Source organism: Typopeltis vanoorti, chromosome 8 (assembly GCF_054136105.1).
Source record: "Typopeltis vanoorti isolate ZY-2024b chromosome 8, IOZ_Tvanoo_1.0, whole genome shotgun sequence".
Lineage (NCBI taxonomy): Eukaryota > Metazoa > Arthropoda > Arachnida > Uropygi > Thelyphonidae > Typopeltis > Typopeltis vanoorti.
In genome coordinates this window covers 67,341,815-67,357,456 of record NC_143556.1, presented here as the reverse complement: position 1 = coordinate 67,357,456, position 15,642 = coordinate 67,341,815, and the positions used below count along the sequence as shown (strand labels likewise).

The 15,642-nt window shown below is 32.9% G+C and overlaps 1 protein-coding gene across 1 annotated transcript in view; it reads right to left on the bottom strand.

Moving 5' to 3' along the window:
- Nucleotides 1-708: 708 nt before the first annotated feature.
- Nucleotides 709-15,642, bottom strand: part of LOC150104069 (anoctamin-4) — a 201,312-nt gene continuing 186,378 nt past the window's right edge. Inside the window, exons 24-26 of the mRNA XM_090396392.1 lie at nt 13,508-13,695; nt 8,981-9,086; nt 709-1,876 (exon numbers count right to left, since the gene is read on the bottom strand). Of these exons, the coding sequence (XP_090252518.1) occupies nt 1,685-1,876; nt 8,981-9,086; nt 13,508-13,695 (486 nt within the window). The 3' untranslated portion in view covers nt 709-1,684. The remainder of the gene's footprint in view (nt 1,877-8,980; nt 9,087-13,507; nt 13,696-15,642) is intronic.

Below are 15,642 nucleotides of genomic sequence, written 5' to 3'. Positions count from 1 at the left end.
CTCCATTATTACTTCATTATAGAAAGTGAGCATATTGCTAAGGCAAGATCTACCCTACATCGCTATTCATCATTTCATATTCGGTATTACTAATATAATAGCTATTATTAGCTACACGTCAAAATCCAGTCAATGTAATATCGATTTTTTTTTTTTTTAAATAATTTTTGCGCATGAAGAAGTGTACTAATATTGCACATGAAACGAGTAGTGGTTAAAAGGTCAACGTTCGATTACGGTGATTGAACAGTATTGGAGAACGCTATTACAAAGATCGCCTTTCTGTGATTGTCAGCAACATTTATTTACTTGTTTTAATCGGAATGATCAGATAGGACTCCTGGTGGGGTGAATTTCAGAGCTAGCGAAAATTATGTTAGGAATAATTTATTTTTAACATGAAGTCTTTAGATACAATTTTAGTATTATGTTTCATTTATTTTTGAATTTTCATACATGTTAAGGTAATTCCAGTTATCAGCCTCCTCCTCCCGTTCACTTATCATGAAGTCAGTGATGTAGCTACGCTACTGTGTAATTCCAATTTTTGATCCAACTTCCTATGTTCGTTGCGTTTTATCTCCACAAGCCAATGCAATCAAACATGCTGGCTTCGATATCAAAGCTTCGATGAAGTCATTTTGTGAAATTTATAGGTTAAGATGATCATGATGTAAAAATATGTATTTTCAGTTCAAATAATCGAAATAGAGAAAAATTGAGATTTAATTAACAGAGAAAGAGCAATGTACAAAATAATATTCATTAACGTGATTTATTTTTAAAACATGGAAGGTTTTTAATAAAATTAAAGATTCTTAATATGATATATACATATATACGAAGGCCTATCTAAAAGCGTCGTATAATAATTTTAATTTTCCACCCGGTAAGCATTAAGCTAAATAATGCTGTTTTTTATGTGTGCGTATTGGATACTACTTAAAAATGAAGTGATCGTCAGATGCCATTTTGTGCTTGTGAAACTAAAGACGATCATTTATTTGTGAGTTTAAGGTTTCACATTAAACTTGAGAAATTAAATATTGAAAACAATGAAAAGGCATACTTTTCATTTCATGAAGATTTCACTGAAATCTTTTAATTTTTTGTTAATCTTTGACTATTTAGGAAACCATACCTTTTTTAGAGGAAAGATTTTGTTGAATACGAAATTTTTGATAGACCTTCGTATGTATAATAACCTATATAGGGAATTTTATACACAGTTGCAGTTTACAAGCAATCTCTACTAGTGTCCAGTACATTGCTAATGACACTTGAAAGTAGTTTTCGTTTTGACTTTTAACTAAACATATTTTCATCTCAAAGTTTTTCAATATCTACAATATATGCAGCGCTTTATTGACGAATCTCGTCATTTATGGTCCTTTGTATAGATAGCGGTAAAAGGCACAAAATATTATTTGGACAACGAAACTGAAAAAAGGACCTTTTTCAGGGATCTTTTAAATGTTCAGTATCTCATTTATACACTGTACATATGAACACATGAAAAGTTTCACTTGACTCCTATAATTCAAGTCATTTTTTTAAAAAATAAACCAGCTCGAACTTTAGGATCCTTTCTTATCACTGAAACTGAATCTTTATGTCAGGACAACTACTAAAGATTCTATTGCCATGTAGTAGACGTTTCTGGAACAATGCATGCAATCAAATGCTAAACAGGTAAAGCTGCTCCATCCTCTGTAAGGGTATTCATATCTACTAATGCTTGTCGAGTCTCTTCGGCTTGAGCTTTATATAATGCTTCTCTGGCTAGAAATCTCTGACGTTGTATTTTTTGTTGAATGGAACGTGGAATGTCTGGGATGAGGTAAGCCACCATGCCGGTAACAAAAAAGACAAGGTGCTGAAATGAAAATGATAAATTATTCCAAAACTACAGAATTATGATGATATGTAAATGACTAAGCAAATATGTTATGTAATGTTATTCATATTAGTAAATCTACTATTTTAATTACTGCTTGATTGCTCTGAATACCAAAGCAACTCGTATAGTCAAACTTAAATTGTTGTAGTAGAGAAGAAAGCAAATGGTAGTCGAATTTATCCTTCGAAACATGTGTAGGTGCATGCGTCAAAATGAAATTTTATTTCCAAAATTTTCATAAGAGAATTAATTCGCCTTTAATGGCTAACTCCCCTCCCCTCCCAAAATTATCACCACCCACCCACAAAATACTACTAGATAACATATGTGCACTTTCTTTTTGTTTGAATTCGTTATTGTTCCAAAGTAATTGTACTGTTGCAGTTTTAAGCAAAAGACAAAGGCGTAGAATCTCTGATAAAATACCATTGGATATAAATTAAAAAGACTCACAATCGGAAACCCCGAGTAATGCAGTTTAACATCATTTGTTGCTCATTAAAAAAAAAAAATCGTTCCTAAAATTGAAATGTGCGACCCATATAATTTTATTTTGCAAGGAAGGAAAGCAAAATTTCATATTTATTTCAATAAATGTTATTTAAAAAATATAAATATTAGACATAATATTTCCAACGTAAACAAACGTTTTGATTATTTATTTATTATTTATTTTCGCACATGTGAAATTTGTTTTTATTTGGGAAGAGACACAATAAATAAATTGTGCAACAAAAAAGGGTCAAATATCTTATGCTGATGTAGTTTCATCAGCATTCTACATTTTTATTAGGTCAAAGGGATTTTGAGTATATTTGCAAACAGATATATTCAACATAACTTAGCCAGTTTTGTTGTAAAAAGTGTGACATTTGAAGAAATATTAGTGGCATAATAATAAAATAGCAAAATTCATAATGCTTCAGAATAACTTGATAATTTTGATAATATCAAAACAAGATGAGACACATCTGTAGAAATCTGTTATTATTATTATTATTATTATTATTAGAGTCCTTTTAATTATGAACTCTATAAAGATATATTTAATAAATTGGTTGTATTTTTGTGTTTTTAATTAAATAAACTAGTTTCATTTTGTCAGAGATGGTTTTCACTTCTGAACTACCTGGACGATTGTTCTTATCAATATTACTAAATTCCAATCTCCTTCTCTGGAAAATTTCTCTTACTAAATGATTGACTTGTGTTGACCAATCACTGACTTAGCAGTTTAATCCAGAGATTAAATATACGGTCAGTTTAATCCATGACGTTCTTAAGAATATTTCACCCTGTGATTTCCCAGGATCCTGTTAGGAAAGAAGATCGCTGAGTATTGAACTTGCGATCATTTTGAAACACGTTTCTGAGACAACAGAGGTTTTTTGTATGCTGCTGATATTTGTATTAATTAGTAAGTAAGAGCAGTTTCTATATCACATAAACAGAGCATTTGATTTTCAAGTTTATTATTATTTATAAATTAAATTGATTTTTCAGTTCATTTTTTGTGCATCAAGATTCTAGTTATTTTAGGGTAAAATGTCGAGTAAAAAAGTGGATGTTAGCGAGCATAGCAAGTTACTATTGATTGCTTCTACGTTTTAACTAAAGCTGGAATTATTATGCTTATTACTGCAACTTAAAAAAAAAAATCAAATCTGGAGTTGAATAAATCTTAATAATTATGCGATAAAGTTGAAACTGAATTAATCTTATATATATATATATTTTTTTTTTTTTTTTTTTAAACATAGATTTAATGACTTAAAAAACCTAGATAACTTATAAAGATTTTAATGAGAATAATACTAGTTTTTCGGATTATAACAGCCTTCCTCAGGTATTCATAAAGGAAAAGAATAGTAATAAACATTGAAGTATCTAAAACAACTGGAAATTACAGGTAAAAATGTCCACACATAATTGATACATAAAAAACGTTGTATTTTTCAAGTTGTACTAACATGCGTGCCATTGTTTATTGAGAGTGTGCGTACAGGCTCACGTGAACGCCAATATTGAATAACTGCAGCATGGCAATCTGGGATGTTATAACTCAAATTGTTGTTTAAGTGGACAGGGTTAAGCAGGATTTCCCTTGATTCTACAATTTTTCTCACAAACTCATCATCACAGCGAAAAATATTTTCTCATCTATCCCAGCAAACGGAGTGGCTTTGTTGATCATCATTAGGATTATTTGAAAAAAGAACATGACTGGATAACGCAGTTGCATGAGATCTTTTGTAAGAGATGTCTCTCTTATGCTCTTCTATACGTTGTTCAATAGATTTGTTAGTTTGTCCAAAATAAGGGATATTGCAATCGCACCATAATTTATATACACCTGGATATTTTAGGTAGTGATGAGTAGGCTTTGGATGGCTGATTAGAGAACGGATTTTAGGAAGTGTGATGAAGAACGTCCTGATATTTTATTTTTTAAGGACTTTAGCTAATTTTTTAGAGACTGTGCTAATGTATGAAATGGAGATGCTACCGTTAAAATTAATAGTTTCTGTTGTGCACCGCCTAGGAGGATCCAGAAGAAATTTCTTAATCGTTTTTTATAAAAATATCCAGGTGTATATAAATTATAGTGCGATTACAATATCCTTTATTTTGGACAAACTAACAAATCTATTGAACAACGTATAAAAGAGCATAAGAGAGACGTCTCTTACAAAAGATCTAATGCAACTGCGTTATCCAGTCATGTTCTTTTTTCAAATAATCCTAATGATGATCAACAAAGTCACTCCGTTTGCTGGGATAGATGAGAAAATATTTTTCGCTGTGATGATGAGTTTGAGAGAAAAATTGTAGAATCAAGGGAAATCCTGCTGAACCCTGTCCACTTAAACAACAATTTGAGTTACAACATCCCAGATAGTCATGCTGCAGTTATTCAATATTGGCGTTCACGTGAGCCTGCACGCACACTTGTAATAAACAATGGCACGCCTGTTAGAACAACTTGAAAAAAATACGTTTTTTATGTATCAATTATGTGTGGACATTTTTACCTGTAATTTCCAGTTGTTTTAGATACTTCAATGTTTATTACTATTCTTTTCCTTTATGAATACCTGAGGAAGGCTGTTATAAGCCGATAAAACTAGTTGTATTATTCTCATTAAAATCTTTATAAGTTATCTAGGTTTTTTAAGTCATTAAATCTATGTTTTAAAATGTATCACAACAACCGAGTAAAAGCCTATGATCACATATATATATATATATATATATATGTGTGTGTGTGTGTGTGTGTGTGTGTGTGTGTGTGTGTGTGAGTGAATCCCAGGCCTCCAGTAAGTAAGGTGGTCTCGCACTAGGCGACAAAATTTACCTTTGACCTAAAGTTGGGTGGTTGGAAAGCAGATACATTAACCATTCTGTCAACCAGGGAGGCATACTGTGCATGTTACTGCAAACTGAAACGTTTTATATTTATATTTAGATCCATGTTGAAATTCCATAAATGTAATGATTTTTGCTACAATTTTTATTACCGTAAATTCAAAATTTTTATTTTTAGTGAGAATATCTGAACTTTACAGTTGATGAAGTTCCTATTTTTACCTTGATTAGCAAGCTTAATTTGATTGTATTTAAATTCTTTCCTTTCTTTTTTTTAAAAAAAAAAAACTTTTATCCTTATACAATTATTTAAGAAGCAACTTGCACCAAAATAAAACAAGTAACCTGTCGTTATTATGAATTGAATAAGATATAATGGACCCGATTAATTATGATGACATTATACATATTTGCTAAAACCAAAGACAGAAAAAAAACAAAAAACTTTTAGTTATTGATTTTTTTATTTAAATTTGAACTGATTTATTTTTATACTTTTTTTTTAAAATGCAAATATATGTATACCAATGTTGTATTGTGTTACTAAAATTAGTTATGATGGAAATGTTGACTTTTATTTTCAATAAACTAAAAAAAGTGCTTATTTTTGAGGCCTCATAATGATGTTGCGCCTCGGGTCTCCAAAAGTATAAATGCGGCCCTGGACACTGCCTGTTTGTAATGCTGGCGGTGAACGCTCATTTTCTGTACTTTAACACGTTAAAAATATTTACAAAATTCTTTAAGTCAGATGCATTTGAGAAATTTTTCAATTATGTTCATAGAAAAATACTGTTGAATTATTAGATTATAAATGTATGATAGATAAGTTATATAGTTATAACTTATAAAGGTATATATAATTGATAAATACTTCATTAAGTAAATGTATAAAAATTTATTTGTGAATTACTGAATAGTTTAAAGTCCATATTTTTTATAATTAAGTTTATTTTTATTTATAAATATTTCAGTTACTGGATTTTGAAAATGGATAAAAAGAAATCGGGTTTTCATTATCACAAATGTAAAGCGGAAAAGGAAGAAAGTTTGAAAAAAAACAAGAAGGTGCATTTTTAAAATATCTTTGCCGAGAAGATCGCAATCGCATACAAGAAGAAATTCTTCAAGATTATTCGTTGGATAATTCGTCTATAGTTTGGATTAATGAATTGGAGGAGAATTCTACAGATACCAAATATCGGATTAAAACATCGAAGGAGAAATCTACAGATCATATGAGTATTGTTTATTCTGAAGCTGGTTGTTCTACAGATCCAATCATAAAAGGATCTGATTTTACAAATTTAAATTATAATGATCCAGCAACTTGGTGTCCTGTAAAATTTTCCAATATTAATCAATTACGTCAACTATTAGTTGAAACAGATTCATAATTTTGATTTTCCGAAAGATAACAATAATAGAAGATTTTCAATGACTCATTATACTCGAAGACTATTTAACGGCGAGACAATGCAGCGTCTGTGGTTATTGTATTCAAAATCCACGGATTCTTCATTTTGCTTCTGCTGTTTATTATTTGATCAATGGCAGTTGCTGATTCTGGATTGAGGGACTGGAAAAATGCTTCTATTTTAGCTGCGCATGAAAAAAGTCAAAGATACTTTGAAAATTACCATAAGTGGAAAGAATTAGAAATTCGAATAAAAGAAAAGAAAACCCATTGATGAAGAGAATTTGCTAGTTATTAGATGCATCACAAATATTTGCAACTTGCAAATATTTGTGATGCAACTAATATGACTGATCTTAAACTAGACAAGTGCCAACACAGAGCTTAACTGTAGGCATTGGATTTACAGAGTAGTTACCTGATGTTCTAATGATGTGCATCCTTTTCAGAACGTAAACGCCACCTGCTAGAATGAAATATTACAATCCAGATTATAGACATGTTTTTCAGAATATTAATCTTTTCTACTTTATCACTAATCGTTAATTCGGAGCAAATTTAAGTAATAACTCTCTCATTATGAGAAAGATTCTCTCCCGCTCTCTCTCTCTCTCTCTCTTATCAAATTTTCTCATACAATTTCTAGTGATTTATGAGTTCTTATAATAACTTTTAATGGATTTTTTTTTTTTTTTGCAGTTTATGAATTAGGAAATTATATCTGTATACTAGAATTCTAAGACATAGTAAAGTGAATTAAATGTGAGAATATTAAGAACGACCATTACAGACATGAAAAGTTGTGTGAAAAAAACAAGATCCAAGCTAATTTTGTTCTAATTAATATATTTTCTTAGTCAAAAAAAAAAAGTTCATTTTCCACACTCTAGAGTACTATCAGTTTCCTTTAATTTACATTTGTCTTACTACGCAATGATTTATTTATTAAGTATATGATGATATTTGCATAGAACTGCATAGATATATGCATAGAACTGCACATCTGGAACGTGGTAGGACATTTTTCTCCTTTCTTGCAATAGACAAAGAATAGAGAGAGAAAGAGAGAAAGAGAGAGAGAGAGAGAGAGAGAGAGAGAGAGAGAGAGAGACTTAAGAAATTATTCCGTAAGAAAGACAAATGTTAATGAAAGGAAAATGACAACTACGAGTACGTATGAAAAATGAATCCACATTAGATTATTTTTGGACTGAGAAAATATATTATTCAGATCAAGAATGGTTTTGGCCTCTTTTCACTCTAAAATGGACGCTTATTAATTTTCTTACGTTACTATGGCTTTGAATTCCGATATACAAATATATTTCCTAATTCTAAACTGCAAAAATTCCAAAAAATTCAGTTTTGAGGTGCTGTTATAAAGAAATGAGACAAGAAAAACGATAAATATATTTTCATTGACAGGCTGGTCAAAAAGACAGGAACAGATTTTTTTTCCCTTTGAATTCATTAATATAGTAAACGTGGGAACCATGCAGAATATGGATTTCTTGATGCCATTTAACCGAAAAGAAGGTGGCAGATTGACTCGGTAATGAGTCAATGGAACTAACATGCAAACACAATTTTTCGTTTTGTTAAATTATGAAATGGATGTCGTTAAAGACGCAATGTGTGTGTGTGTGTGTGTGTGTGTGTGTGTGTGTGTGTGTGTGTGTGTGTGTGTGTGTGTGTGTGTGTGTGTGTGTGTGTGTGTGTGTGTGTGTGTGTGTGTGTGTGTGTGTGTGTGTGTGTGTGTGTGTGTGACTAATTACGACTAATTCAATTACAAATGAATTACCTCTATTTCTGTTGGAATTTGAATGTTGTTTAGAAAATGTTTATATATTTCTTAAAATAAAAAATAATAAGAAAGAAAGAACTGAGATAGTCACAGAAAGTTGGAGTAGACTGGATAGAAAACAAAAACCTAAACACGTTTATAATGGCTATTAATTGAATTTAAAATAACTGAATTGAATAATTGAAATTATTACACTTCTAATCGAAACCTTCAAACATACAATAGTTGTTGTGGGGGTAGTAAAGCTCTAGATAAATACGGTTGTCATGATTCAGTGTAAAATTAGAGAAGGCTCAAGATTATCGAAAACCGTATAGTTATCGTCAAAAACAGTTTTGAGTTTTCAAAAGGTAGCGGGATAGTTTTAAGGCTTGCAGAAAACAACCGGAATGACATTATCTCATTTCAGGCAAAGAATCATATTTGAGAAGACAGGCTTGGTATTTGAAGGTTTGAGTTAGACATATTAAATAGAATGAAATAAATGACTTACTTCAAAAACGATAACAAAACTGAGGCGAGCAGCGAAAATATGCCAGTACTCAATGGAGAGATTATATCGCCTGTGAGATTCGGGTGGTATCCTATAATCCTGATATCTATTAAAAATAGGAATATTCAAACAGTTAGAAGATGGTGAATTAATCTAGAAATGAGAACAATTACATTATTGTACGAGTTTTTATATTCTGTAATTTGTACTAGGCTCCATTCTAAAAAAGTCATTGTTTTATGAAACCGTATTGATTCCAACGCGTGTCATCCAATTGGAGCTTGCAACTATTTTTTAGGACAAATATAAATGAGACATACACTCGCAGCTATTTTAGAAATTTGTTTCCAATAATAATTAAAAAAAAAAAACACGCATGCTTTCTCTAATCTTCACTTTTCTTTTCAGGAATATGATAAATGTACGGTACAAACAAATAGTAAAGCAAGGTCATTATATGTTATGATTACATCATATTACATAAGTCAATATCCACGGTCTTATCATGTGATGATAAGGCTGGAGTTATTGGCTTGTTCTCCGCATGTGTTAACCACACAAGTAAATAGAGGAAATTTATGTTTAAGAACTTTCCATGATTTCTTATCTTTAATGATAAACAATTTTGTGAACCAGTGATCAAATCAAACCCTTCAGTTCCAGCTGCTGCATTAGGTCTAGATATCAGCGCATGGTTCATTCTTGAAGCTTTCTTGAAATATAAAATTTAAGTCCTTTAAGAAATCGATAAATAATGGTTTGTTTCGAATCGTTGTGGACACTTTATGTAGTTCTAGCAGGTCTGAATAAGCAATGAATAACTAATGAAACCATTCACAACAAACATATTTATACTATACTAAACTGCTATTGGATTGCTTTCATTATTAGTTCAATGGACAAAAATGCATAGTGGTTTCCGTAGAGTTTCTGCTTTAAATTTAGCAAGTATTCCAGAAACCAAAATTTTAATTATATTTTTCAAGTCTGAACTTGCATATTCTTGTTAGAAAAAAACACGTCTAAATAACTTACAAATGTGGTGGTGGGACCAATTCACAAGTTAGGACTTGTAAGTTTTCAGTCTCAGGGTGAAAAATGAAATGTAAAATTTTGATTTTCAAAAAAAAAAAAAAAGTGGAACATTTAGCCTTTTTTTTATGCCCTACACAGTGGGAAAACGCGTGGATAGGCTTGTGTGTTCGTCAGACGTGTTGTAAAAGATTTAACGGTATAAGTAATTTTGAATGGATCTGTAGAGCACGCACGCACGCACGCACGCACGCACACACACACACACACACACACACACACACACACACACACACACACACACACACACACACACACACACACACACACACACACACACACACACACACACACACATAATAATTAGATTAAAAAAACTTAGATTTAAAAATATATATAACATGCAGACCCTACTTGTATAATGAGTACATAAAAGTGTGTAATTTCCACAAAATTAGATCTCTTTCTTATGATGAATTGTTACTTTATTAAGTGCAAAGTTGATCTGGAGATTTTTCTATTTCTTTTATGGAGCATGTTGAATTTGGTCTAGTTTCAGTTTCCATAAATGATATACACTGCTTATCTTATTATGGTAATCATTTACTTATTTCGCTAAAAGATTTAAAAAATCAGCTTGTTTATGCTTAATATTGATTTTGCGTTTCAGTGGAAGAACAAGCTGATGCAGATCTATAAAAACATGCATACTGCTATTAAAAAAATAAAAAAAAGAGGAATGAGTGCTCAACCGGCTGCCAAGTGTCGTGTTCTCAGACTCAAACGTGTCTAAGTATTTATTTATCTGTTAAATAAACATAAATAAAAATATAAAAAATAAATCCTCTAACACCTTTTATACCCCAAAAGGAAGAGTTCCTTTAACTGTAAATAACTTTCCGAAGACAAGTAGGCATTCAATTTCCATCATTCAAGCCCTCACTGATAGTGAGTTAATTACCATTGAATCAAGGCTTTTTAGAGAGAGAGAGAGAGAGAGAGAGAGAGAGAGAGAGAGAGAGAGAGAGAGAACGAAAGAAAGAGACAGTATGGCAGACAGCGACCACCATCTCGTGGTCACCTTTACTGTTTTTAACAGTAAGTTCTATCGTTCGATTTTTTTTTTTAATAAATTCGGAGATAAACAGTCGTGTTTCCGGTGAGAAATCTACTTCCCCGTGCCAGAGCAAGATGAACTCAGAAACAGGCCCTTGTAAAACGTCCCTCTAGTCGACGTCTAGCAGCGAACTTAGAACAGTCTTTCTTTGGGAATCCTAGCTATGGATGAAACGTCATTTCCACAAGACTATATTACTGCTGAAAAAAAAAAAAATGCAATAAAAGATACCCGAACTAATGGCGCCACTGAACTCAGAATACCATTCCTGGTTCTAATGTACACAAATATTAAAAGTGAGTGCTGATTGCAAAGTAGTAATTTTGATTTTTGCTAATTTTATTTATTTCGTGTGGGATTTTTCCCGTTCCTCGACCGCCCCTTAGGACTGGTTGAGCCCTCCTAGTGAAGGATTAAGTACATATTTTATGACTGTAGAGTCGTGTTGTGTGCTCACGGGCCGGTTTGCCTGTTCTGAGGGACGAAAAACCAATCCGAGTTTCTGGGTGAAGAAATCCCCTACCTCCGTATGAGACCGGCTAACTCACCTTTCGTCGAAAGAGACTAGATAAAGGTTCCTCACGTCACTGACGGAAATCGAACCCAGGTCTTTCCGACCAAACTGCTTCGTCTATACCGACTGAGCTACGGAGGCTCTATTTTTGTTAATAATCAAGAAGTACTAATTAATCTGTTGAAATTTCATTGACTTTCGAAAAGTTTTGTTGGAATTCCTGAGCACAGTCGTAAAATCTATTATACACAGTGACATGTGTATAAAGGAAGGATTGGTTGAGAAGAAAGAAGGAACCTGTTGATGTGTTTATTGAACAGCTGGATGTAGTAGTCCATAAGGAAAAGGTTATGAGGGAGACTATTCCAAAGAAGAGAAGTAGCTGGAAGGAAAGAGCAAGATGAGATTGGTTCGATAACGTTGAAATCGAACTGGGCATGCTGAGAAGGCAGCTGCTCTTTTACTTTAACATAATTAGAAAATATATGGGATCATAGCCACATCGGTGGAGACTATGAAAATACCTGTAGAAAAGGTATAATATAGAAACGAAACTTCTATAGTGATTAACGCTACATTAGTAGATTCAACCCCTGTTGAAAATGATTGCAGCGAATCTATGAGAAAAGATTCATCTTTAATAGATGGACCTTTTCTCATAGATTGGAATGCGCCCTTCTGTATAGCATTAAATATTTTAGAGAGGCTTTTGGAGTACCACTCCAAATGAGAGAACGCTATTCTAAAGTTGGATTAATTTGATATTTATATAGTATTAAAAGTTTTGCAGATGAGAAGCAGTGTCATAAATGGACGAGGACTGACACCAAGTTTTTTTTTAGAGGCTGAGGAGGCTATGGATGCTTTTGCCACGAAAGCACGAAGTATAAGTCAGACTAAAAAATTTGACCTTCACTGGAATGTTATCAAAGTTAAGGGGAGGTCAAGTGAGATCGAATGAGAATTAAGACTAGAATGTATGTCGGTAGCATTGAAGTTCACTAAGTCTGCAGAATGGCAAGAAAATCAGTGTTTCATGGCCATTGGTTATGGTAGATCGTAAAGTTTGGTTCATTTGAGCACCAGGAAGTCTCTGATAGATATGAAGTGTAATGTAGTATTCAAAAGTATGGATGGGACTTGAGGTTAATGAAGAAAATCATTAATGCATCGGAGGAAGAGTGAAAATACATAGACTTGAGACACTATGACAATAATGGAGAAATTCGAAGAATAAAAAAAATAAAAAATTTACGGTAAAATGTAGTTATATAATAACAAAAGAGTAAACCGGACAACTAGTTGCAAAAGCACACTGCAGACCATAATATGGTGGCTTGATAAGGAGGCAGCGACTGATCTAATGTTCTGGAAATTTTAAGGGCGGCCACATGGGTTTCTTCAGATCTTTCCACCTGTCTGAAAGAAGGTAAAGTCAGTTAGGAGATCGGCAGTGGAACGAGTGTAGCAGGATCTAGCGAGTACTAATTAATTGGTGGACTTCCAGAAAGTGAAATTGGCTGCTGATGACCTTCTCCATCTCTTTCGAAAAGAAAGAGATGAGAAAAATGCGAGGATAGTTTGATGGAGACTTTTACCTCCCTTGTTATTGTATGGGCTAGATATAAGCTTGCTTTCATGTTGTTGGACAGATGACAAATGAGTATGATATAATAACAGTTTGGAAATTTTAGAGAATGAGTGTTAATTCTGGTGCCCAAAATTTGATGAAATATAGATCACGATATGCCATCTCTGAACAACTGATAAAATATTTATATTGTATTAAACTGATAAAACAAATGAATAAAATGGATTTTCTATATAAATCTAACATAATAATAGCAGTATTGGAGCTACGTACCTGCATACAGTTACAAACTTATTGCTATCTGTGAAATTTGATATGGGCCTAGTCTTATCCGTGAAATCCCTGACATCGAAATAAGAGAGAGAGTTGTTGATGTAACCCCAAAGGGTTCCATCTTGACTGTAGACGTACATATACACTAGGCGAGGAATGAAATCACTTGTGTATGCGATCATGAAAGCCTATGAAATGAAAACCGAATTAAAGAATTATAAATATGAATAATAATATCTATTTTATTCGAGATTATAGTCTTTTATTAAAGAATGCCGTGATTGTGTCTTCCAATCCAGCGGTCCTTGTAAATGAAGAGCTCATCCTGGATGATGTTTCTTCCAGTATTACTCTCCCATTTTTAATTATTTATAATAATCGAAATTAAATCACGGAGTACCTGCAAATGTATGCTTCTCGGGTGGTGTGCTGATCTTGCTTGGATATGTATTTATTATTGGTTGCTCATGGCCTATAGTGGTTAAGGTGTACACAGAATGGAGTGAAAAAAAAAACTCTTTTGACAGCAGTATAAAGGAGTATGGAATGTGAATGCTCATCGAAGACACAATGCCTATTACGGAATAAACGACAAGTGATATTGCCATATGAAGTCGAGTTACAAGAGTCATGTACTACTTACATTATCCAGATCTGTGTTGCGTATAAACCAAAAAAAGATATTAATTTCCATGTATTAGACAAAACTCAATAACTTATGATCGAAAAAGCAGACCATATGCACTCTGCCCTGTTGCACTTTTTCCTAGACGAAGAGTCTTGTTCTTGTAGGATGAATGAGTACTACTGCAAATACAACTTTATCTGTGAGAAAGGCGACGCATGATAATTCAATGTTATCAGTGTTCAGTATTCTCATAAGCGAGAAATTGAGGTAGGTAGTTTCTTCTGCTCATTTATATGCCACTCTATATCCTACAACAGGGCTGCCCAACTTGAGGTAATCTGAAGGGCGCATTAAAAGAAAAAGATTTATCCGAAGGTCGCATCCATAATAATAATACAGTAAATATGTTAAATTACTTGGAGTTAGGTTTAGCAAGCACTTTTTTGAAAATTTCATAAGAAAGAAAAGTACTGTATTACTCGATAGCTGAACAGACGAACAGCAGTAATTGGGTACTAATCGCGGGCTCACGTTCCCCGTGAACGCCCGGAGCATGCGCGTTGGAACAAAACAGTGTAAGAATGCTTCTTTGACAAATCTAATATTTGAAAAACACGTGAGTACATAGTGATGTAAAAACACCAAATAAAATTACCAGCATCGAGATTATCGATTAGTGATAGAATTAAAATATCTAATACGCATTCGATTCAAATTGTTATTTTATTTTTTCGCTCGTGAAAATGAAAACCCACAGGCGGGACGCCCAAAATCGCACCGCGGGCTATGTTTTGGACAGGCCTGTCTTACAAGCATTCCATAGAATTTACATGAAGGGACTGACCATAATATGCGCTGGAATTCCATATTTCAAAATTTTTGTGCAATTCATGTTGTTAAGTCTTTTTTTGCTTATTATGAATGTGTGGTTATTACATCTGTGCACGGTTGATTGGAATTCATAAGTAAATTTGGGTTAGACGGCCATAAAAAAAAAAGCAACGCAGCATATTGACTTCTGACAAAAGACTTTTTTAGATCATGATAGACCAGCCACTAATTTGAGCCAAGAGACAAAGGAAAATACTCTGTGGCTTCCCTCGAAAGCATAACCCAACGATCAGTATGGATTAGCTTTTGATAAATTTTGATTCATGTGATATACTGTCCTTTTCCATTGGCCAGCAGCATAAAATTACACCGCTGTGTCTATTTCTTGCTTTTGCTACAGACGAAAGTTTTTGAAACAGAGCATAGCTGCAATAACTTTTTGACTGTATGAAAGCCTTGGCGATAATCTCAGCACGTTTAGCAATTGTCTTGGACAGAGAGATTATCAGGTCATTCACATAAGTGACACAGTAAATAGGCAACTGACCATGCTCTTGCAAAAGCTAGGAAAAAAGTTTAGATATCACGAGTCAGATTCTGTTCATAATTACTTATTATTATTATTATGTAAAGTGCCTCCATGGAGTCAAAAGACTCATCGCGGGAGACCCAACAT